General features: G+C 30.4%; 2 protein-coding genes across 4 annotated transcripts in view; one reads left to right on the top strand and one right to left on the bottom strand.

Annotated features, from left to right (window-relative positions):
• LOC118193126 (RNA cytidine acetyltransferase-like) overlaps positions 1 to 12,135 on the bottom strand; it is a 73,184-nt gene extending 61,049 nt beyond the window's left edge. The window contains exons 1-2 of one of the 2 annotated variants that reach the window (XM_035364168.2): positions 11,942 to 12,135; positions 3,861 to 3,949 (exon numbers count right to left, since the gene is read on the bottom strand). In XM_035364168.2, coding sequence (XP_035220059.1) covers positions 3,861 to 3,949; positions 11,942 to 12,034 — 182 coding nt within the window. In that variant the 5' untranslated portion in view covers positions 12,035 to 12,135. The remainder of the gene's footprint in view (positions 1 to 3,860; positions 3,950 to 11,941) is intronic. The other variant, XM_085827192.1, reaches the window with a different exon arrangement.
• Positions 12,136 to 12,392: 257 nt separating this feature from the next.
• Positions 12,393 to 26,883, top strand: part of LOC118193125 (uncharacterized) — a 76,670-nt gene continuing 62,179 nt past the window's right edge. For both annotated transcript variants that reach the window (XR_015044133.1, XM_035364165.2), the window contains exons 1-3: positions 12,393 to 12,631; positions 18,288 to 18,494; positions 25,389 to 25,555. Coding sequence is in view for 1 of the 2 variants with exons in the window: in XM_035364165.2 (XP_035220056.1) it covers positions 18,353 to 18,494; positions 25,389 to 25,555 (309 nt within the window). In the remaining variant the exon portion in view is untranslated. The remainder of the gene's footprint in view (positions 12,632 to 18,287; positions 18,495 to 25,388; positions 25,556 to 26,883) is intronic.

The raw sequence follows: 26,883 nt of genomic DNA, 5'->3' as shown, positions 1-26,883 counted from the left end.
ATATATACTTTTTTTCAGATAAAAAATCACTAAGTTATGTATTTAAACTTTCTAGGAAAATGTTCTTTTTTTAGGGGGGGGGGAATATCACTAATTTATGCATTTTTAATTAGAACAGTTTGAGAGTTGTTCTTTCATGGATTCTATACAGCCAGCATAGGTGGCAAGCATAAATCAAGGTCTATTTTCTATAAACCCTGTATATCGATGCAACTTTTAATTGAAAGCATTTATTCAAAAGATAATCAGTATAAAGTAAAACTTAAATATGCATTTGTTGTCATTTTAACGGAGTTATTTCTATTATAAAGAGCTTCAGTTTTGTACTTTTTAAAAATAATATACATCGGACCTCAGGTGTACCTTGCCCATTAACTTCTACATTTCCACATCTTCCTCATTGTTAGCACAGTTATTTTGAATCAGTTTGCATATGTTCATTTTTTGTTTATGAAAGGCTTATAATTGAAATACGAGTAAATTTCTTTGCAGAAATAACCAATTAAGATGAGTTTAACAGATTTCAGTTAATTTTATGGAAATCGTGGTGGAGGCAAACTTTTATAGAATTACCATAATGTGCATGGTTTATATTCAGGAGAAATCTAATGTTTTTAGTTGTAACAATAGTTTAGTTTTTGTTGGGATTTTTGCAATGATGTTTGAACTACTGAAATATGTATGACGTATACAGTTTTTAAAATCTGTTTTTCATATATGGTACTGTTAATTTTTTCTGATGGCTCAGCATGTCAAGACCCACATGCATGGCACTCATCAAAATAAAAATGTTTGATAAAATTGAAAACTCTTTTCCTATCAAGTATCACTTATTTTTCCCATGTGATTGATATTTCAGAGCAATAAACCCATCATCAGAAAAATTGATTGGATCTACATGCCTGAAAATATGCTGGGAAGTCAAGCAAAAAGGAAAGATTTAATGCAATACGAGGATGCAATGATCAAAACAAGAAGTTCAAGAAGCAGTGGCCAACAACAGGAATAGAAAGTGACAAGGATAATGGCAATGGAGATGATTAAGGTTTTATTATTACAGGGAATACTTTCGTCTTTTTTTTTCAATTTTTTGTATTTAAAAATAAAATTTAATTTTTACTGCTATTACTTTTATTTTTACAACAGATAGACCGAATTTTAATAATGTTTATCTATTAATGTCTAGCTATCTTAAGCTATATTTTTTTAAATGACATTTGCTTCATTAAATTTTTCAAGAAAAAATATCGCAAGTTGTAAAAAATGGATATGTGTTAATTTTTGAAATTTTGTGATAGTACTTATGAACACCTAAATTATTTAAATAATCTGAGATTAAATAAATCCTAGGTATATCTATCTCAGAATTTTTTGTTACTGATTTCTGACTTCCTCGTAGGATAGTTTTTTTTTTATTCCTGTACAAATTTGACTTTTGTCCCACAGCCTCTTTTTAAATCAACGATTCATATATATGTATGATTTTAAAAGAAAGGGTAACTAAAAATTATAACTTAAATTAGCAATAGCTTCATTTTAATCTGTCTATCTTATCCTTGTAGTTTAAATTGTTTATGATAATTTTTCTGGACAATGGCTTTCTGCTTCATGCTTGCTTATGTAATTTTCAAGCATTGTGAATGACTCTCATCTAAACACAAAATTTAAACCAAGGATCTAAGTCTATAAATACCACTGTTACCGTTTGGACAACCCTTTTTTTCTGCTTCACCTGCTGCCTAGCCACATATAGTTTGTGGCTCTGCGTTTCCGTTTGTCTAAAACAATGTAGAATTTACAGAATTGTGAGGAGCATAACACACTCACAAAAAATGATGTGTGAATGAGAAGAATAAATAAACATAAATTGTGTCATTGTCCAGCCACAACCACAAATAAATTAAAAATAGTCACTTAATGCTTAATTTTAATTTGGTATACATCCAAGTTAAAATTAAGCATTAAGGAACTATTGCTAATTTAAATTACATAATTTATACTTACATTTTGTTTTATCTTACATACGCACACATCTACAAATTTTCAAGTTGGTTATTTTGTTTATTAACTTTTCTTACCAACTCAAAACTTTTTTCTCCAATACTTGAGAAAAACCTCATATAAAAGCAGATAAAAATATAGGGAAGGAGTTTTGCAAGTAGAATCACATAAAATACTTCTAAAAATGTAATGCAGTTAGATACATTTTAATCCATATTGATATATAGGCAAGATTAATACATTATGATCAAAAGTTTGGATACATACCAAATTTAACATCACATAACAGATTAAAATTTATAAGGAAAGAGTTTTAAAAGTAGAATCACATAAAAATCCTTCTGAAAATGTAATGCAGATTGTCATATCCTGCTTCTTGTGTGTGTAGGTTCTGGATATATATTTAATTTCTATCGTAGACGTATCGTAATGTGGGCATTGCATAAAGCCAAACATTTAACGGCACAAAGACTTTATTCACACATGAACAAAATAATAAGAACAAATGATTAACACAAAAGTAGAACAGCATATTTTCATCCATGCTGGCATATAGCATGTTACCTCCGTTATTTCGCTACCAACTACTAACTAACTACTCTTCTCTAGTAAATCACATGAGAGAGGGGGTTGCAGGCCATTGGGCTAAACTGTGCTTGCGTGGTCATCAAGTCATGACACCTCCCCTCTAAAAGATTGTGTCTTTCAATGACCTGTCAAATCCACACATATAAACATTTCTTGAAACCAAATAAAATAACATTCATGAAATTTTCGAACTTAATTAACCAATTCTTACCATTTAAATTAAAATTATTTCAACATAAATTCAGTAATCCTATTCATTTAAAAGATGTAACATTCAATTAACTTTTCAAACTTAAATCCTTCACATAATCATAATCATATAAGCAGTTATCTTATAAACGAGACAATACAAATCAATCATTTAAAATTAAACATAATAGTTTAGCAAACCCTGGCTAAATCTTTAAACATATTACATAACGTTAGAAAAAAAAATTAGCATTTTAGCTTCCCCAAAAAATGTTCAAACTAAACAGTCAAAAGGTCTTATAGTTCATAGTTCATAACGTCAGTCATGCTTCACTCACTGGAAAATATAATCACATCATTAAGTCACATCATCAATAAACTGGGCATAGTCTTTTAGCCTACACATAATGTTACCGTTCCATTTTGTTGACACACAAACTACTGGATGCAGATATTTACGTTGTGATTCAAAGATTAGCTTTAGCTGTAAAAGCTTTGTTCTCCAACATTGGCGATGCGTAAACGCGATCCACAAACGCGCATGTGTAAACGTATTATGTACATGCGCAGAAAGTTTGTAGCTATGATGTCCGGATTATAGATAATTCCAGATTAAAGACTTTTGACTGTAACAAAATTTTGTTTTGCTGTGATAGGAAGCAAAATTTATTATTCCATATAATTTAAACTTATAAATCCATATAATTAAATTTAGAATCATTTTGATGATTTTATCTGAATTTACAAGCCATTAATAAACTAACTTTTCATATGTATACTTTTGCTAATTTGGAAAGGAACTAATAGAAAAGTGCAAGTAATTACACAAATAATTCATTAAAAATGAAAGAAGTCTAGTAATGCATATTTTCGGGAAATTCTATTTGCAAATTTAAAATGTATTCTAAATGTAATAATATTTATGAAATTTTAACTTATTTCATTTTGTAAATTTCTAATTAAAAATTTTCCAATAGCAGAATTTAACTAAAAATTCATACATCAGATATCAAGGAAAAATACACTGCAACTACATTCAAACAAAAAAACAAAACCAAAAAAAAAAAAAAAAAAATACATACATAAATTCATCAGAGCATTCTTTAGAGCACCATAGGAAAGAACAATCTTTCCCTTTTCCTTTTGTTAAAAGCTTCCAAAAAACTGGAACCTAAAAAATAAATTGAATTTATAAATGTATGTGTAAATAATCAGTTTATAATTAAAAAAACAGTTTTACTAGTTTTGGAACACTAAGAAATTATTAAAATATGAAGATATTTAAACATTAAAAAAATCTGAAAAGATGCAAGATAAATAAATAAAGCATGCAGCAGATAACATAAATTTTTAAACATGAAGACCTAACTGAATTCTCTTAAGATGTTTTCCAGTAGACTGTACACTGCACCCCCCCCCCCAAAAAAGAGGAGAGTTCTATATCTTCTATTCTACTGGGTCGATTGATGAAATTCAAATTACATTTTTCATGTATCGAAAATGCGACTTAGGATATGTATTAGATTTATATCTAGTGTTGTTCTGATATAGGTATTTTGACACAAACTCTGACTTTTTCTGAAATAATATGCCAATTTTTTTCTATATTTCAATTCCATGACCCAAATTATGTCGTACTCCCAAGTTTTGTAAAAATCACACAAGTAGTTTTAAAAAAATTAGCTCTAAAAATGTTAGCTCCTCAATGTTAATTCAATTTGATATGTATTTATTAATATCTTTTTTATGAAACTTATTTGATTCCTTCCTACACATTTCAAAATTTAGGTTCATTCCAAATAAAATTAAACTATTTATGATTTATTTTTAAATAATTTTTATAAATATTTTTAAAAAAATTTTTGAATTATAACCTATAAAATTTTTACCATCATCTTAAAGTGGATGTATTCCTAAGCATATCCGGAAAAAATTAGAGCTTTTTATTCAAAATTTACGAAGATATACGTAAATTTATATATTCGCACATTTTGAAATTTGACACATTTGTAAAAAATGATATTAACGAAAATGTGGTTTACACACTTTGTTAAAATTACATGAAAGTTGGAATGATGTGTCTTTTTTTCCGCTCATTTACAATGTAAAAAGGTAGGAACGAGGTCTTTTTTCCCCCCACTCCTGCATAATGGAAGGGAAAGTAAAATTGGTTGCCATATATTAAGAAGTTCGACAAGTAAATTATTCTTGGCTCAAACTGAAAAATATGTGGCAAGTTAAATTTTCGAATTTCTCTGTAAATTTCGCAGTAAATTTTACAAAATGTAATATTTAGGCATAAATCGAGTCATAGAATTGAAATATGAAAAAAATTGGCCTGTTATTTCAGAAAATGTCTCCTTATGTGTCAAAATACCTATATTAGAATAAAGCTATATATAAATCTAATATATAGCTTAAATCATGCTTTCGAGACATGGAAAACGCAATTTGAATTTCGTCAGTCAGCCCAGTAGAATGGGAGATATAAAATTGTCCATTTTTTTGGTAGAGTGTATAAAGGTATTTATTTTGTAGGAATGTTCAACTTTATGAGATTGTAATACAGGTTTCAAGAAGGGAAATTTAGTAAAAAATTTTTAAGTTGATCTTTGGATGATGTTCAAAGCTTTCAAACAATTTAAGCACACTCAATGTAAATTAAAATCTAGTTGAAAATTTTTCATTGTGGCATTATGGTCCATGAAACTAGATCGCAGACTGTAACAGAACATAATTTTAATTCTCAACAAGATGTGACTCATATTTTTAAGTGAGAAGGAACTGACCCCTTTTCCTTTGAAATGCAGGAATTTTTTTTTATTTAAAATACAATACAAAATAAATCTTGTTAATAAAATATGTTAATGCTCTGCACTCTGAACATTCTCTACAGTCTTGGGTTCACCTCACTGTTTTTTCAAATTATATAATACTAGGGTGACCGTTTGTCTCAAATTCCAACTCTGCATCTTCCACAGATACATGTCACAGAAAGCATCCCGGAACTGACAATGCATTTAAAGATTCATCAAAATAACTTTAGTTTCTATAGCACTTCAAGTACTGATAGTATTATTTTTGGAGCTTTATATTGGTGGCGTTGCTCATATGCCAAGCTGAATTAGCACATCTTTTATTACGTAATCTCAGATCTACAGTGGCAGTGTTGTGGTGGCATGGTCGGGAACTGGCATCTTAAGAGATAATGGGAAGGTTAATAATTCTTCATTCTCTTATGAGCTTTCGGATTGCATACTTGGATTCACTGACATTTACTTTCCATGGCACCCAATAACAACAATCAACTGCATCCTACAGATATCAATAACTCGATCTTCCAACTACTACAATAGCCGACTGCACCGCCCACAGTCTCCTGATATCAACAGATTGATTCTCCAACAATTACGACCTCCAAATAGATATATCTCATCAACTAAATCAAGTGATACCAGAAAGTATTTTTAAAGGTTAAAAAAGCAAACCATAATTTCTAATATTAAAGTAAAATAGCTTATTTTTAGTACAATTACTCAAATTTTTTTAATTTAATTTTTTTTACAATTTTTCAAATGCCACACAAGAAAAGAATTTCAAAGTTTAATGACAATATGGTAAACGAATTTCCTTATATAAAGCAAAAAATAATCAAACAATATAAATTGATTCTAATATTCACTGCATTCAGTGCAAAACGATGGTTTCAACAGTACACGAAAGTTAACAACATGCTGAGTCCCCAAAACATAAGATGAGCAACAGTAACTTTTCATAGCGTCAAGTTAACATTTTTGTAAAAAGAAATTGGATAAGGAGGAAAGACAGCTTGCACTGATGGAAGCAATATTTTCCTGTCACATAGTTGCACACATTTAGTCATTGAGTCTCTTAGACAAAAAAAATGACGCAACCATAGGGGTCCTACTATGAAATGAAATGGCTCCCCAGACCATCACTCCTGGTTGTCAGCCTGTCTGCCGGAAGACAGTCAGGTTGGTATCACACTGCTGTCTGGGGAGTCTCCAGACTTGCCTTCACTCGTCATCGGGGCTCGGGACAGAGAAAAAAGAACAAATGTCAAAATTTTGGAAGAAATTATTGATCTTACTTTTAAATTTGAAGAAAGTATTGATTCTACATTTTTACCATCAAGTTTAAATATTAAACAATATATTATTATTATATAATTAAATAATATATTCTACATAATATACTTCAAAATGGAAATATTAAAAAAATTGCTCATTAATCAAATAATAAATTTTTATATGACTATTGTTTATGTAGAATTATAGTGGCAATGTCTTTGAGGAAATTATGCATTTTAAATGGATTAGTTGACAATGTCAAATAGATTGGACTAAAGTAAAAGAAGTAATAGTTTTTATAAAAAAATATTTACCTGAAAATGAAAGTGATAGTTTTTATTAAAAAAATATTTACCAGGAAATGAATATATGGCACTGGAAAATGAATTATTCAATGAAATATCATATTTGAAAACATGTAGAACTTTGAAAAACATCAGCAATGGAATGATGATGAAACACCAACTGTTAAGTATTGGATTCAAATTTTTAACTATTTCAGTGAAAATCATATTCCTTATATGCATCTCACAAAAGCTATAGAATTTGTGCTTTGTTTACCTGGTAGCAATGCAGGTCTATTACAGTCCAAGGTCTGAAAATCATGGGTACTTAAGAGTTTGGAAATTTCTGGATTTTAGATCATCAGTTAAAAAGCTAGTAAGATAACATGTAGCCATGACAGCATTGCAGCTTCACTTATTGTTTATGTTAGATAGAAAATTCTAAGCCCTTCATGTCAAAATTTAGATCAACAAAAGTTTTTAGAATTTAGAGGAACAGTAAGCAGCAAAAATTAGAGATGACTGAATTTTTAGAATTTAGAAGATGCAATAGAATGCCCTAGGCATCAAAATGAATAGCACTGGTCCTGTTCCTCCCATAACCATTCAAGGGCTGAAAGTGTGATCCTGCCCAACATGAATATAATGTTTTGATATATAAAAGTGAAATATATACATGAATATAATGTTAATCAATACTCTATTACTGACCACAGTGCGAGTCCACTCATAGCTAACAGGTGTTAAAAGTGATACACACGAATCTCAGTCAGTCAGCAAAAAAATCATATTTGTGGCTATCTGTAGCCTTTCTTTACCATAATCTCTGTTTTTAGACTTTGCAAGAAGAGATATTTTTAATTATTTTATTTATTTATTATTATTAATATTAGAAGCTTTTTTTTTTTTTTTTTTTTTTTTTCTGCTGGTGGTTCAAATTCAAAGTTCTGGATTTTGGACTTTGTACTGTATAAATAAATTATTTGTGGACAGAAGAAAAATTGCAGCTGAACATTCATACCATAAAGGCAATGTGTTATATGAAAGCCGTTCAGGTACTTGGAAATTACTATTTTGATTTTCCTGAGCAGTGCCCGGGCAACATTTTTTTCTAGTCTACACTTTTTTGCCCGAATTTTTTGTTTGTTTAGTGTGTAATGTTTCTAACAGATGGCACTAGTAATTCAGTAAAGTTAGAATTGCAAAACAACTGGTTTCACAGTTAGATTTTAGGGAATTCTTTTATGTAAGGAAAGGCATGAAATAGTAGCTCGGTGTTCCGGCTACTGCGAATACTATTTCTTTTAAATTTGGAGCTAAAATAAAAGAAGAAATGAATAATAATGAGCAGCTTAAAACTGAAGATAACTCTGATATTGACTCAGATAGTGAATCTGAAATTTCACTAAATGATTCTGGAAGTAATGACAGTTTGTTGTCTGACTTCTCTAGTGATGAAGAAACGGAAAGTATAGATAATCTAATGCAAATTCAGAACATTTGCGAACTTGATATTAATAATTCTTCTTTGGAATCAAACAGATATGTAATATCTTTTATTGTTAAATAAAAGATTTTAAATTCTGACATCTATTTTTGTAAAGTGTTCTTTCTAGTTTGCTTACTTGTTCGAAAAAAGCCAACTTTAAGGAAAAATGTGCTTTTTATGATGAAAATAAAAATTAGCATAAATCAATAAATTCAACACTTGTAATAGTTATGACTGCTAGTTTGGGTTTATATAAAGAATTTCTTCATAAAAATTTTTATTAAAAATATTCTTATTTTTTGTCATAATATGATGGAAAAAAGAAATTGTTAAGTGGTTAAAAGAGCTCGTTCGATTTCAAAATACAACTAATCATTTGTATGAATTATTTATACTTAAAACAATTTTTTACTACATCTGTATGTTTTATTCTCATTTATTTACTGAAAAAGACTGGGGGGTTGATGGGGGTCTATATCCCGACTTAGCCGCAAAAAAAAATTGTCACCCTTCATAATATCCTACAATGTATATAAGCAAATCCATTTTATATATATAAATGCCACTTATCCCCTTCCTTAGAATGGAGTTTATACCACATTTTAAATTGACTTGACATTATAAGGTTTATTATCTCTCTTTTCCACATGCCTTCATGGTGTAATTGGATGCATACTTGATGTGCATTCGAAAGGTCCAGGGTTCAAGCCAAAGCCAGGACATTTACGTGTCCAGCATAAAAAACCTTAATCATCCTACAAGCAGCGCCCAAACTAGAAAGTGGTGGAGATAATTTGTCACCACCAGGATTTGGAATACCCAATTGCCCTTTAAAAGGGGAAGTATATAAGGTATTTTTTTCCTCCTTTCTGCATGCCTTTGTGGTGCAGCTGGGAGCATACTCAACACGCATTTGAGAGGTTTAGGGTTTGAGAAACAGAGAGACCACTACATATTTTTCACATCTCTTGCTTCAACAAGTTCTCTGCTGATGTAACACTGGCTGTTTATTTTTATATATATATCAGTAAATAAACCATTTCAATAAAAATTATACATCTTTCATAAAGTTCCATTGGCATAAGTTTATCCTGTGCAATCACTAAATGCTGAATGAAGGAGAACATATAAATGGCATGCTAGACTTAGGATATCTCTCAAAGAGGACAACTGATTACAAAGGGTTCATCCTTAAAACTAAACTTTCATTCAAAATGAGTTCTTAATAATATTTTGTTCTAACTTCCCAATTATATTAGCACTTGCACAACCTTTCTTTAGTGCAGTAGTTTTTTTTTAAATTTTTACTAATTAGTGATTGTAAATTTAAAATTTAACTTAAGATCACATCTTAATTTATTAGTCATTTTTCCAAAGAAGATAACAGCATCATTTTGCATGGCTCTTCTAAATAATCTGATAATTACATAGACTGAATTTGCATGAATGTCTATATGAATAAAGATATTGAAATGGATCAGGTTTTTTTCAGTCTTATTGAGCAAAAAAAAAAAAAAAAAAAAGAAAGAAAGAAAAGAAAATAAGAGCATGATCACTGCAATCTACCTTCATCTTAAATGATGCATAATCATACCACGCTGCAGCATCATATGTTTCAATGCAAGTTGAGACGAAAACAAATACCAATCTTGAAATCTTATAAACCGGGAGATTCAAGCTGCATAGTAACATCATTTTAAAGGAATTTGAAGCTGACTTAAAACCACTTTATAATGTATGATTCAAGCTACTGAACTATTTATAATTCAATTCAGATGGGAAATATATTAGCATTTAGTTGGGTATTCTAAGTTTTCTGTTTGGCTAATTTCATTTGTTAATTTTATTCAACTTTTACACCAAGAAAGCTTTAACTTGCTGTAGTGCTTTTAAATATGAAAAAAATAAAATTAATAATTGATAACTTATTCATAGTATTTGTGCGGATAAACGTAATAATGTATCAGTTAGACTAGAAGAGAAACACGCTAATGTGACAATCAAAATCGTAAAAAACAACCTTATATTTAGCGTAGGTATACCTACGCTAAATATAAGGTTGTTTTTTACGATTTTGAATGTATCAGTTATTCAAATCAACAAAATATTTATATTAAATTATTACAAACTGCTTCAATCTTCATATAAAAATCTACTACTATCAATAATTGATCTTCATATAATAATATATTACTGTCATAATCTAGTATAGTAGATGAAGACAACTCAGATATTAACTGAAATTTAATAAAACAAAGATCAATAAAATGTAATATGACAAAAAATACAATTCAGAGGAACTACAATTTAATAGGAAAAAATATTCTGATAATCATAAACAATGGGAAAGAAATTTACATAATTTAAGTTTCATTAATTCAATAAATTTAATTTATTATTGGGAAACATTTTCCTTAGAAAAGGCTAAAAAATAAATAGGTAAAAAATGTAGACATCACAAAATCTGCAGGAAGATGTGATGAAAACATGGGAGTGTTCTGCTTTCAATGAAACAGTTAGCAGTTATACAAAGGATGACTGCTGTATAAATTAGAATAACTTTTATTTGAAAAAATTATAATTTTGTTTAAATGATGCTTGAAGCATAAATTGAATGCTGAAAAATTAAACCGCTTGTCTGAAGTCAAAGGCTAGCAAACATAAATTTATCAAAGAATTAGCTTCAGCATTTCTCTCTAGTTTGTCTAACATTTTCAAGTTAAATAAATTTATCCAGATGTATGGAGTAGAACGTAATTTAATAGCCAAGTGTTAATAAAAAGTGCGAACTATTAAAGCAACTGTGAGAGAAACTCAATTTAAGAAAGTTCTGTGTTAATGAAGAAATGTAATTTCTAGCACAGCATTAGTAGGTAGATGAATTTTGTACACCACGTAGAAAATAAAAATATATTAAACTTTTACGAATCAAAAAAAATAATTTAAATAAATTTTTAAAATAACATGTATCCACTTTATATTAGATATAATAATCATGGAAGCTTATAGAAGAAAAATTAATTGCAATATTTAATCTTTTTATACGCAACAAATCAACTTCAGTGAAGATTTACAGGGAAAAAAAAATCTTATTAAACAAATTCTACAGACAGAATTCACCTCAAAATGAGGCGGGGGGTAGGAAGAAAAATTAATGTGCATTAAAATGATTACTTGGCTAAATTTGCGCAAAAATTCACTAACTACGTCTTTATAACAAAGATTTATATTTAGAAATATTTCACTCTGAAGCATGCGAAATAATCTCTATAAAGATGTATAGAAAAATTTTGGATTACTTGCTTAGAACCATCATTGCCCAATATAATGAAAAGAGATCGATTATCAGTAATTTTGCAATTTTTAATTAAAATTTTTATTTTTTTATTCATATTTTAATAATGTACTTTATAAAACTGTACATCCATGCAATATTTCTTTTAAAACACGTGCAAATCCTTGTTTATAAACTTTTGCGGAAAGTGAGCAAAAGTAGATGTTGCCAAACCATTCATAGAAATATAGCAACTACAAAGTTTATTATGCAGAAATTGCTTTCCATATGTTTTCTTTAGATTTAAATTTTTTTTTAATTTTAGGGTGCTACATATGTTTTAATATGATTTGGCAAATTATGACTTTTTATTTTTTCAAATAGACAGACAGACAGACAAAGTAGACAGATGTCTTGTTTTGCACCCGCTAAGTCTTTCTGCACTGATGGGCGAAAAATCATGTTGTTGATAATAATATGGGTTACGGGCGAAGTCAGGGCTTAAAGTCAGTTGTTTTGGTAGTTTCGTGACGTATCGATCGTAGAGCAAAATTAAAAGTATTGTTTTTGTGAAATGTGTGATTGATTGAATAACAGTTTCGTAACTCTGTTATCTTCATTGTTATAAAAAAGATACCGAGATACTATATCTATATAAGTCATTGCTTAAATTGCAACAGTAAAGTTGGTCAAGGAAATATGTAGTTCTAAATAGGTATGTATTATACTTTTATTAAAAAACGGATATTTTGCTTATATTTATAAAATATATAAATTTGCAGTATTTTGGGTAGCTTTTTCTGTAATTGTATAGTTTTATTATTCCGTATTTTATTGTAAAGACTTAAATCTATTAAAATATTCTACCATAAAATAAACATATTGAAATTCAGATGCAATTTGAGATATTATCTGAATGTAAAATAAATTTAAAGATTTAATTTTTTTCCAGCAGAATTAAAGTTTAAATTATTAGAACACTATCTGGTAGTAAAGAGTGTTTTATCATTAAAACTAAGATTCAAATTCTATGAAATTGTTTTAATTAATAAGTGAATGCCAAAGGTTTTTTTTTTTTTTTTTTTTTTTTTTGATAAATGCGTATAATATTGTAAACATGATCGTTGGATCTTATTATATTTATTTAATTTAATAAATATAATAAGAATTTCATGAATATTTAATAGAATTTCGTGCATGAAGGCAGATTTGAAGAAAATCACTGTAATCATGTTGCAGTCCATTTGTTGGCACATACACAGGAAAGGGTTCCTAGCCCTCTGAAAAGCACCACTTATTGCCAAGATATATCCAAAAATGTAGAAGTTTCTGAAACTTCAGATAGATTAAAAACTACATTACTTTTAAAATCTAAAACAGTTGGCTAATTGATACCATGGACAATCAAATGGTAACAGATGCTGACTGCTGTAGTCTGTTACTTTAAAATAGTGCTTCAAGGCTGACCCTGTCCTTCCCTGTGAAACGGAAATGAAGCAGGAAAAATAAAATTAACAGAGTCAACCATTTTTCCACAGCATCAGCAGTGAAAAATGACCTTGAAGTTCCTATTGTAAAGTAATAAATTATAGAATTGGTTGAAATTCTGCGGACAATTCTGAAGCCTTTTTTGTCAGTGCATGCCCTTATTCCTCTGTCAAGCGTGTGATATTAGTTTAGTGCCTGTGGTGCATCCTGGGCACCGCTAGGGCTAAACGAGATTGTTAAATGACTGATAGTTCATCCATTCTTGACAAATGCTTAAGAGGCAAGTATTTGACCATTTGTAAACAAATATTTGACACTCAGTGTTCTTTTTGGTATAAATTCAACTGATAATAAGAATTAAAAATAATATAATGTATTTTAAGTGCTGAAAAAAGTAGAACGAATTATTGTATGCTTGTTTAATATCTCAAATTCAATAATGGTTAAATGACCATAATCAGAGAATAATCCTGAAAATTTTTACATTAATGTTTGTAAACAATTATCTGATGTATCTGTAATGCCTTGTTTTCTTTGTAACTTTGTTATGTATTTGTCCATATCTGAGCCACGTTAGGCAAAAAAAATTATGTAGAAGTAAGTTTGGGATCTTTTCAAACATGGAAAGCTTCTTCTGATATACTTTAAAATTCCTACACTGTGAAGCTGGCATGCAACAAACATTGAAATTCCCATAAAAGTACTACATGCTGTGATATGTGAATGATTAATAGGAACTACTCTGATATGCGCCCTCAAGTCACCAAATTTCTCGCCAAACATTTTTGGTGAGAAACTCCACGCTGCCATATTGCTATCTAAATTTTTTGTCTACATTTCGAACTTTAAGCCTAAAATGTCTCCAAAAACACGGTTTTCGCGAATGCAAAACCGTTTTGAACACACAATTTAAGCTGAAAATCCGAAATAAAAACAAAAACTTTAGATAGCCAAACCGTAAAGTTTCTAACCAAAATTATTTGACAAAAGTCCATGTACACAGCGATATGTTTTATCTTCAAAAAACGTCTACGAATGGCACAATTAGGCAACGAACGAATCTACGAATGATGCACACCTCGTTTTAATAAATTAACATAACAACAGTAAATTTCAAAGAATATCATGTATACAGCGTCCTGTTTCAACTTAAGAAAACATCTACGAATTGCACATTTTAGACAACAAACGAATTTACAAACTATGCACACCTCACGTTAATAAATTAACATCAATAGATTTCAAAGAATACCATGTACACAGCGTCCTGTTTCAACTTAAAAAAACATCTACGAATTGCACAATTTAGGAAACAAACGAATTTACAAACTACGCACACCCGACTTTAATAAACATAACAACAATAAATTTCAAAGAATACCATGTACACAGCGTTCTGTTTCAACTTAAAAAAACATCTACGAATTGCACAATTTAGACGATACGCAGTAATCAACAAAATAACTAAAATAAATTTCAAACAATTAAAAAAAACAATAACGACAGAAATTCATACTACAAAAACAATGAACATAACATTCTACAGAATAAGAACAAGAATAAAATAAAATGCACTAACCATGAATCAATGCTTTTTCTAACAGCAGAAATACCAATTTCATACCGCCTTTAACATGCCGCCACGTAATCACTATCGGATTTATATGACACCCAGACACACTATCCAGAAAATCCATACTTTAGTTCACAAATAAAATAAAATAACAAATAATCACAAATCCCTACTTCTATCATGCACAGCCACTAAAAATAATCTCCCAGACCTTCTTTCCACACCTCCAAATACCCACTGCCCCTCAACAGAATGGCCACGACGATATTTCCTTTTGCCGAACTTCAATTCAACAACTTTCACCATTTTAGCTTCTCAGACATAGAGCATGACGCGAACCAACGAACTCCAGTGAAAGATTCTTCAACGTCAACAGGGTTGCCATACAAAACACGCAATAGCGCCAAAAACCAGTGCAGAACACATATCGCCACATTTGGTGAAATTAGGGCGTATATCAGAGTTGTACCGATTAATATTCCAGTGTCTGTGTATGAAGTAGGTATGAGTAACGCCATCTACATTGTGTACAGTTGAAGAGATTGCACTACAGCTTTCTCATTTGGAAATTATTTTTGAAATTTGGTTATTTGTGTGCTTGTGTTATGATTTGTGTAAGAGAGAATTTCCTACCACCACGTGTCAGAATTTCAATGGGTAAAATATATTTACAGGTGCCCCTTGTCAATAACTGGCGACTTTTGACGGTATGTGGATACCAAGGTTGTGCAATTCTTCGACTTGTTATTTTGGCTTTGTGTAGCGACGATTTTTGCAAAAATCGTCGCTGCAGATGCTTTGTGTAGCAGTGATTTTTGAGCCAAAAATCGTCGAGCCAAATTAATAAGTTAAAAAATTACACAAACTTGGTATCCATGTACACATTTACTTATTTTCACTTAAAAAAATTGGAGAATTTCACAAACATGGCATTGTCCAGGTACACATCGATCTATTTTCACTTAAAAAGATCAAAGGAGCAGCCGACAAAAAATAAAGGTACTACAGTCAAAAGTCGTTAATCCGGACTCGTCGGGACTTCGGCGATTCCGGATTATAGATCATCAGTTTAAATCTGGTAAGATGGCATGCAGAAATTACAAAATTTAAAATATGAAATTTTGATTCGCCGCTCTAATGAGAGTAGAATGAACAACAGCAGAATCAAATGAAATGTGATCTGAAGAATCAACTGAATTGATCACTTTCAACTGCAGTTTGGAAATTTCCAAAAACTTCCTTTCTTCATAAAGCTAACAGTAAAATGCTAGAATAATATATATATATATATATATAAATAATAAAAAAAAAACGAAAGCTTTCAAAATTTGTATTATGCGCAAAGGGAATTTTTTTTTACAATATGTGTGTTACCTTTATTTATTAAATATCATATTCGTCTCACTTAAACCATAAGATTCAATTTAACAGCGTTATCACAAAATAATTTTAAAAGAGCATATCTTTAGAATTTCTGATACACAGTCTCGTATGCTGAAATTAATTTTTTTTTTCCCTTAAAAAACCGGCATTATTAAAAGAGTCACAGAGTAATAAGTACAGTACATTGAGTATTGTGCTATAGTGAGTGAAACCGCAGGGATACACAGAGAAAAATACGGTGAGCTTAATAACTAAAATAACATATTACTAAAGCAGTGCGCATAAGGAGCATGTGGAAAACACTACAGAATCAATTTTGAGGTTGTTAATCAAAAATTCATTAAAGTTTTACAAAATATGAAATAGATAATAAAACAAATTCCAAATTTAGTCTTCCAGATGCTCATATTCGAGTGGAGTACTGCATTATTCAGAATTTGATGTCTCTAGGTACCGTTGTTTTTCATAGTGCGAGAAGCGTACATACATTCATGCAAATTCTTCGTTATTTAATTTCTTTAAATATAATGCAGGGTTTTAATATTTGGTGGCAGTAGTTTGAAAAGTGAAACATTGTTTATAGTGAATCAGCACAAAATGTCTAAACAAAATTAATAGCCCTTCTGAGCAAAAGTGCTGCTTTGGGCTAAAACTTAGAAAATAATAATTTTTATTTTTATTTATTTATTTATTTATTTATTTTTTAAAAACATGGGAGTATAAGCATCCATTTTTTTCCTCCTTAAAAGAGGAACTGAGTTTTATTAGCACTCTTCCAACAAGAACTTTCAGTAGATAAACCCTAAAAAGCTACCACTTTTTGGGGGGGGGTATATCAGGTGTTTGCTTGCACCATAAAGTTCTTTCATTCAGTTTATGAATGAATAACACATCTTTAGTGTGTAACTTCTTCCAAGCAAGGGCAAATGCATAGTCTTTATCTTTCACTCTGCTTCAATCTCTCATTATTTCATGATCCTTCCAAGAAGTTGTCGTATAAGGCTTCCTGTAGCCCTCGTGATACTTACGAATACCCTCTTGGGGGGGGGAAGCTGATAGCAGTTACCTAGTTTGGGTGGAGGCAACTTATAGCAACATCATTTCAAGGTATCGTTGCTCTGTTCCATTTGCCAGGCAATTGATCAGTTTGAAAATGCTAACTTACTTTACTAGAATGTTGTGATGCAATTTCTATAAAGTACTCAGTGAATTGACATCAGATTGGGCTGTCAAACTAGGCTGCAAGACATTGCCATTTGTTGATCCAAATAAAACCATCACATGGATAATCCAAATTAGTATGCAAACCGAACAATGCATCTTATGTGTTTTGGGGTACATTATATCCTTTGTGCTTTAGATCAGTGTATTGCATTCTTTGGCCGTGCATTTTCTATTATTTATACATCTGGCTTTGATATTTACAATAATTATTTAGTTATATATATAAATATATACTTTTCTATTATACAGATGTCATGAAAAAAATATTAGTTTATTATTATTATTATCATAACAGTATTTATAAATTTTAAATACATTCACTGCCTACTCCTCATCTTTAGATAACTTCCAGATTGTGAAATCCATTTTATTTTTTTCGTATAAAAATATGTTTTAAGTCAAATAATGTATATGAAGAATGCCATCTATCAAATTAGGTTTTGCACAGTTCTAAAAAAGGTTGCAAACCATAAGACGTGAACATGTGGCTTAATTTCGCTTATAAGACCAAGATTGTTCAGCTGGTAACATTGTTGCCATCTTCAGCATGTTATCACACATTTTAGGTATGTTTTTTCATGGTACCCATGTAATGAAAAAGTATTTGTAAATAGTATAATATACATATCCGGCAACTTTTCAACTGAACAGATTTCTTGGCTCGCAGTATATATAAATTTCATAAAGCTGTTTTTTCTCCTAGGTGTTACATGGATACTAGTAGAGCTGTACTAAATGCCATGTAGGATACTGTAATTTGCATAGAAAATGAGTGCTGTTGGTTTTGAGAACGCATTAGAAGGAGGTGAATTTGGTGAGGGCTTTGGTGATGAAGAAAGTTCTTCTGAAGATGAATCTGGTAGTGGGAGTTCTGATGGTGAGACTGATGAAGATGATTCAGAGAGTGAGGGTGAGTTGTGGGTTCTTTTTCTTTTTTTAATACTGTCTGTCTGTCTGTTTCCCCCCCCATAAGATATACATATGAATGAATGTTTATTCAAGGTTCCAGGATTCAAAACAATAGAACAATAACTGCAATCATTACCTTTAACATGATAATTATAAATTATCTAAACTTATATATTATTAGTAGTATTATAATGCAAAAAAGGTGTTCTATAGAATAGTTTTTCATGAAAAAAATTGTTATTTAATGTTATCTGTTGTATATCTAAAGTTTGATACTCTTTGATTAACCACATCTTCACTGAAAAGCCATTAAAAAGTACTGATGAGACAACATAACATGTTGCCAAAAAATATTTATGTGAAAACCCACTATGTCACAAAAATATTTATGCGGAAACCCAGATATGCTATAGCACTTGTATGTTTAAATATATGTGGATTTGGACTTTTAAAATTCAGTGGTCATTTTTCTAATTACAATTATTTCTGGAAGAAATGCCATGATATTTACATGCTTAAAAGTTAAATTAATTTTCATTGGTGCAGCATTTCTACTGATGCAGTGCTTACATGCACTTAAAAATATATTTCCTAAGGTGTAATAGTAAATAGCTTGGATTTCCTTCGGGCTGCTTTCACACTAAAGACCACTCAGTTGCTTTCTGCAAACTTCGTGGTTTTTTTTTTTTTTTTTTTTTTTTTTTTCTTTGAACAGTCGTCCTGCATGCCTTTTCATCCTAAACAAGATATCAGAACAGTTACACTTTTCCCTTGTTCAAATCATCATTCACATCAGTATGAATAGCCTCCATTCTTTGTTTCTTGATGAATCTTTAGGAACCCATTACATCTCTTCACTAGCAATGAGGAAGGGAATTCGCAATTTCAACTATAGAAATTCACTTACAAGCAAAATTTATGGACCAGCAAAGGAAACTAAATGTCTTCAGAGACCTTGCTGGGTTAGCTATTTATGAAAAGAAGAACATTTCTGTGCATACTAGAGCAGTCAGACAACATTTGAGCTATTCAGTGCAGAAATCGATTAACCCCCACTTTTTTAAATATCTTAAATTTAAGTGTCAAAGCACTTAGTTCAGTCTTAGCTTTTGATATTTACAATAAATTTCCAAAATAATAAAGATAAACCTTTTGAAGACAGGATGGCCATTATAGTGGCCATAGAGTCCTCTGTTTGAAAGGACAAGGTTATCCACTTTACACACAAGGTTGTCTTTTTCCCCCATTTTCCAGGCTGAAAGAGTGGGGTAAAATGTCAAATTTGATGTCCCTGGGGTTTTAACCACTTATCTCTTGCAAAGGTCTTTGTGTTAAGAATCTGGTTTTTCTCAATTTTTCCCTTTTATTTCTTGTAGCTACATAGATACAGAATTCGTGATAACTGCATTTGTAAATTGTAAACAGAGCCTTGCGTTGCTTTAGAATATTGCATATTTTCGTAAGTTTTTTAAGAATTATTTTGACATTTTTCTAGCAATATGCCGAAAAGGAAAAGAGGTCTGACTGTAGAAGAAATACGAAAACTTCTTCAAGAGCTTGATGATGAAATTTATACACATACATATATCTATGTTTATACACGTATGCATAAATCCACACTCAAACACATATATATAAATGCATATGTGTGCCTGTGTGTGTACATGTACACTGCTCAAAAAAAAAATGGGACAGTCCTATATCTCCCGATCTACTGGGCCGATTGACAAAATTCAAACTGCGTTCTTCATGTCTCGAAAGCGCGACTTAGGATATATATTAGATTTATATATAGCACTATTCTAACATAGGTATTTTGACACAAAATCGGACTTTTTCTGAAATAACATACCAATTTTTTTACATATTTCGATTCTACGACTCAAATTACGCCTAAATATGAAATTTTGTAAAATTTGGAGCAAAATTTACAGAGAAATTCACAAATTTATGTTGGCACTATTTTGTCAGTTTGCGCCAAGAATAGCATCTTAATCAAATAGCTCCCATGTTCTTTCTGTGTTCAAATAACCAACTAACCTAGTTTAAGCGCGATTTCCAAGGGAAGTTACTAGCAAAACCCGAATACTCATTAAAAATCATGTAGCTTGCCAATCGGGAGTAACATGAAAGATGCGGCCCCAATAATTGAATTGCTGTTACGGTACGCTGTTTCTAAACTTAGATGGTCATTCCTTAATTAAATAGCCCACCAGCGGCCGAGCGGTAAAGACGCTGATCATTGGTAGTTCGGTCCGAGGTTCGAATCTCGCGAACGGGCTGGCCGCTTCGGCGTTTTCGTGGTTTTCCACATGTATAACGTATATACGAGCCAGTTTACCCTAGAAAGTCCTCCACGAAGGCAGCCCTCCCTTTAGGCAGATAGCCCTCGTGTGCTTTGCCATAATTAAATAATCCAATCCAATCCTTAATTAAATATAATTGATTTGTAACTTCTACTGGAACTGACGGTAAGAATTGAGGTGCAAATAAATAATATCGTGTGCAATCTTGATTAAGATAAAATTTAAAATATTTGCATAGAAAAATATTTGCATTCAGATAGAAAGTTTTTTGAAATATTTGCAATTACTTTATAAGAAGGATTTATTAATAACCGTAATAATTACTTATTATATTACTGATGATTAGGATTCAGTTCTTGACAATTACATTCTAAATTAGAATTTTAAGGATATAATGAAAATACGCTACGCACAAAAATACATTTTAGGATAAAAATGATTTGGTTTTTTATGTTTTAAACTTTCTTAAATTCATTTAATAAACATCGTATCCTTGTTGTTAATTGAATCCTGAATGTTGGGTGGCGTTTATAGAATTATTCTTACTTGTCCACAGAATCTGCTGACTTATCCAGCCATTAAGTAGCTGCAGATCATTTCTACATAACCATTGAACTTCCATTAATTCAGTCTCTAGAGGGTTGTATGTTTATATCATAATTTGACTTTTATAAAAATGATTATTCTAAATATTATGTTTCTATAAAAATATACTATGCTTTAAAAATGTGGATGATAGTATCAGCTGCTCTTTCAGCCACTTCAAAAGCAACAGTTTGGTTAGAAATAAATTATGCAGTTAATGTCATAAAATTCAAATAAATATCAAACGAAAATTCTCAGTTTTAGACAATTCGATTTAAACGAAGTAAAGTAGCAGACGATAAAACGCCGAAAGTAAAAATTTACTCTTATTTTTTTTTTTAAAAAGGAAGATAGAGAGAAATTTTAAAAAAATAGTTAAAATTTGAATAATATCATCTATAATTTGAAAAAATAGCTTTTCATATAGTATTAATAAATATTTATTATGCTTCATTGAGGGAAAAAATGTCATATAATTAATTCTCCGTAAAATCTTACTTGAAATTTAAGGTTAAAAATAGCTGTGGCAATTCACTGTAACAAAAATTCATAGACCACATTTGGCGTTATTATCGCTCAAAAAAAGATGCCAAATTTCAAAACTCGAAAATATGTAAATTCGTGTATATCTTAGAAAATTTTGAATAAAAAAGTCTAATTTTTTGCAGATATGCTTAAAAATACACCTACTTTAAGATGATGGTAAAAATTTTATAGGTTATAATTCAAAATTTTTTTCAAAAAATTTATAAAAAATATTTAAAAATAGAAATTTAAAAAATAAAACACAAAAAATGGATAAATTTTATTTGGAATGAACCTAAATTTCGAAATTTGAGAGAAAAAATTTAAACATTTCTTTCAACGCGCGGATGCGTAAAGCATACCTTACGCATAGCCGAAATTAGAAAATTGCAACCAGAAAACTATTTGATTTGTATTCGTGATATTTATAATGACGAGGAATTTGATTTAAATCATATCAAAGACGGAGTACATCGAAATTAAATACTACATTTAGTAAGTAATTATAAGCACAATAAAATAAAAACATCTGCCCTGAAGATAACGATAGTGTTGACAGATGAACTTCCAGTTCATTGCGCGCCGCGACGTCCCCCCCCCCCCGCGCAGAGCAGCGTGAAATTGATAAACAGATTTCGGAACGGTTAGATAAACAAAGGATATGCTTTTATCCATTTTTTTTGCAATTCGTTTTTTGTTTGATGGACATCGAAACATACTTTCGTTTTCTAGATCCTTTGGGAGCTCCAGCATCGGAAATTCTATTTGACATAATCGAAAGTTCAAGCTTACTTTTAGAAAATTGCTCTTACAGTCTGCAAAAAATAATAAGCCGGATCCAATTCGAAGATTAAGGAACAACGCAATTATCAACATTAACTGAAATAGATAATTAGATAATTTTAGTTTATACCGTCCGTTATACATTAAACGCGCACGCGAAAACGTATTCTGCACTTGCGCACACGCATATGGGCAGTAGTCAAGGTCTTACGCGCACGCGTAAAACGCCTGTGCGCATGTGCCAACGCGGCGCATGCGCAGAAAGTTTTTAGCTTTGAGGTCCGGATTATAGATCATTCCGGATTACGGGTGTCCGAATTAACGACTTTTGACTGTATTCAAATTTGCTGAAAGTTTCCTCCTTAAATTATATGTTATCAAGCAGATTTTAAACAATTATGTAAAATTAAAATTTCATTATGCCTATAGAGCATAATTTTAACAATTCCACTGAACTTTAATTTTTAATCATTTCTATAGATTTAAGTATTTATTTTTTAATTATTCCCTGTATGAAAGAAAGTTTAAAGATATAGTTATATTTGATAATATATACCAAAACAAATTTAAAATTATAAGGACATTTAACAGTTAAAAAAAAGAAAAAAAGACTAACATGAAGACTGGTTAAATTTTAAATTGACCAAGGAAATAATCAAATAGTAGAAAATTTTTTTGACATAATGTTAATATAAAGATACGATAGAAATCATTATTGTAAGCACTTAGTAAAGACACATAGTTTTGCAGTGTAATTTAAAATTCAAACCAGAATTTTATAAAAACAAAAGTAATGTTCTATAGTATAAAGAATGGCAGTTTCTTCTATGGAGGTTTACACATTTTCCAGTAGTCTCAATCCAGAACAACTGTAATATGAAATTTTCCCTCAGTGACGAAAAGCATCTTGAAGTCTGGTCACTAATCCCTACACTTCCCTTCCTTTTGTGACATAGATGCACCCCTCTGAGAATCCATTAAACTACACACAAGAATCTTTGTTGCAAATAGGAGGTGATTTCTTAAAGGGGGAAAGCATTCGGTTCAAGATTCCCATCTTTTTCAAGCCTTATACTGGTACCAAAAACCCAGCCTCAAAAAGTTAACACCATTAAAGGCCAAAATGTTTTTGTCCATTGGAATAATAAGTAACTTATTTCAGAAGCCATTTTGATTAACTCTGTACTCTTATGTAAATCATTGCAACAATCCAACTCATATTCATTATCATGTACTATATTCAGTATCATGTACTGAATAATAACGTTAAATTTTGGTGCCATTTTATCAGAATTCAAATTAAATAAATCAGTCAGTCACAATCTAGATGCTGCAGAATTGTGTTTGAATTTTTTCAGTTTGATAGTTATTTGTGGGAAAATAGATATTATACCATTATAATCAAGATGAATGAGACTAACAACAATTCGGATGTGGAAAATAGTAAATCATCTGATATAGTGTCAATGTGATTTATTAACAGAAAGTCTGGCTCAAGAAAACAGTTCTATTTTTCGTCAGATTCTTCTAATTGCAATATTAAAAATATTGCAACAAATACATTGATTGAGGAGAAAAGAAGTTATCTTGATAATTGGGCCTGAAATTTATAAAAGTATTTGAGAACAACAGGTTTGGCATATGGGAATAGAGGAAGAAATTTAATACCTGCAAAAACATTTGGTGATTTAATATGCAAATGTTGTCAGAAATGCAATCAAAAAATTATTACAGATGAGAGAGAGCCTGCCATATAGGCATTTTATGGTTTATAGTCAACTTGAGCAACATATTTTCTTACAAAGTTATAGTAAAATTAAAAAAAAAAAAAAAAAAAAAAAAAAATGTCCCACTTATACATTAAAGAACCAAAATTTATATCCCTTTACGTATTATTTGTGAAAAGACTGATATGATATACCTACATGCAAAAAATATTTTAGCAATATTTATCTGGTGAGTAATGGGCTATATACAAACTAAAGAACAAGTTGCGTATTTGATTGTTCAGTGCAACGTTGCAAGCATTAAAATAGATTACACACATGTTAAAAAAGAAACATTTAGAGCCTATACTAGTCACTACACCAGAGCTCATAATCCAAGAGAGATGACAGTGAAGGAGCACTACTTAATGGATGTTTTTTGCAAGAGTATCATATAATTGAAATATTTATGAATATCTGGCTAACTTACAAAAGCAGGAGAATAATTCCCCAGCTAGTATTTCATCTTATTTCTGTTTGTAGTTGTTAAGGAGATGGATTACATGGGCCCTTTTGTGTTTTTTTCACAAAATATTATATATATTCTATGAATATATTTGACTTGAAGAAACTTCTATAGCTAGGCTGTTTATAGAGGATATCCTTTCCTAGGCAGGTAGATGATTTCTTCCCCCTTTCCACATTAAGTATTTAAATTAGTTTCACACATGAATCTACTGCATTTAATTGCATGTATGCAATTTATTCTCATGTGTAAACATTATTCGTGTTCTTCTTTGTGCTATCCAACAGCTTTAAAAAATATAAAAAGAGAACTCTAAATATTGGAATTTAATATTCTGTTTACCAAAACTATACTTTATATGTTATGTTTTAAAAGATTTTAATTTTATAATATCCTAAAAATTATTTTTGTTCTCTTTGACTTCTGTGTAAATAAATTTATTCAAAATTTTGGGAAAACAATAGAAGAAACCACTCAGAATGAAGAAGAGGCAGTTCACTATGTATCAGATGATGATGGTGAACGGGAAGCTTGCCCCATATGTCTGAACAGATTCATTGGTCAAGATCTTGGCACTCCTGAAAACTGTGATCACACTTTTTGTTTAGAATGCATTGAAGAATGGTCTAAGGTATGTATTTTCTAAAGTTCATTAACCCTTAAAGTTGTATTGAGTAATAATTTTCATTTAAATAAGCATATTCAAAGATCTTTATTATATGTATGTATACAGTATCCAAAATCTAGATGTCCAGTATCCCTAAAGACCTAAAATCTGGACTTCCGAATCACCAACAAATTTTTTTTAAAGAATTTTTGGAAGTTATTTTAACCCAGTCTAACTTTTTTTTTTTTTTTTTCTTAAACATAAGTCAGATGTTTACAGATGTGCCATAAGAGCAATTTTTCTTCTGACTGAGATTCCTGTCTGTCATTTTCAGGTACCTGGGCTAGCTAGGAAATCACACCGTAGCTAATAACAATACATTGATTGACATTAGCCATGACCAAACTTTCGGCCCTTGAGTGGTTGTTAAGTGGAAGTTAACATTTCTGTATCTGACCCAAGCAATAATTAAAGCCCCAGTGTTTCTCATACTGGTTTTCTTTTATTGGCATATTGGGGAAAGAAAAAAGAATTATATTCCAAAGAACTTAACACTTAGTAAATATAGCATATTAATGCTTTTTTCCAATGCATTGAAGAATGGTCCAAATTATGAATCTTCTGCAGTTCATTAACTCTTAAAAGATACCTTGAGTAATATTTTTTCTTTAAATAATAATCTTCTGTCATCAATAGATGTGGTGCACCTTTTTCGGCCTTTTCCTTCTTGAATTTGTTTCCTGATATCGTAAACAAAACTTTCGGACTCCAGATGTAGTCACGGAACCACCCACCTGTCTTGCAATTTCAGCTTAGAAAAGACCACTTTCTCGTAACACAATAATATTACATCTCTTTCTAGGTGTCCAATCTACTCTTTTATTTGATGTCATTGCTTCTTGACTAAATATTAAAAATTTTTACAAAAATTCCTACTTTTAATTGCAGTATATAAGAAATAAGAAACAGGTCCTCCTTCTACAGAACAAAGCAAAATAATGAATTGTTTCAAGTGTAAACATGATGTCAGCTTCTACTGGCAGTTACTAACATTTGATTGGTTCTCAGAACAAGAACAGTGATTGGCCAGGAAAGCTAGACATTACAAACCGCTTCATAACTGTGTTTTTTTATTTATATTAAAGTACATATAACTTTTTTGTATTGCAAATAATTGAATTTTGAGTTTTGTATTGAATTCAGTAATAAATTCTCTTTAAAATGATATATACAAGTTTGCACTTTGTGAAACGTAACGTTTTCTATAAGCATACAAAGTTCAAAAACATAAAAATTTCCGAAAGTGTCCACAATTTTGGCCACCACTGTATTTGGTATACTATAGTGGCCCT

Source organism: Stegodyphus dumicola, chromosome 11, assembly GCF_044657685.1.
Source record: "Stegodyphus dumicola isolate Sdum_Otavi_A_Nest chromosome 11, ASM4465768v1".
Taxonomy (NCBI): Eukaryota; Metazoa; Arthropoda; class Arachnida; order Araneae; family Eresidae; genus Stegodyphus; species Stegodyphus dumicola.
This window is presented reverse-complemented; position numbering and strand designations above follow the sequence as displayed.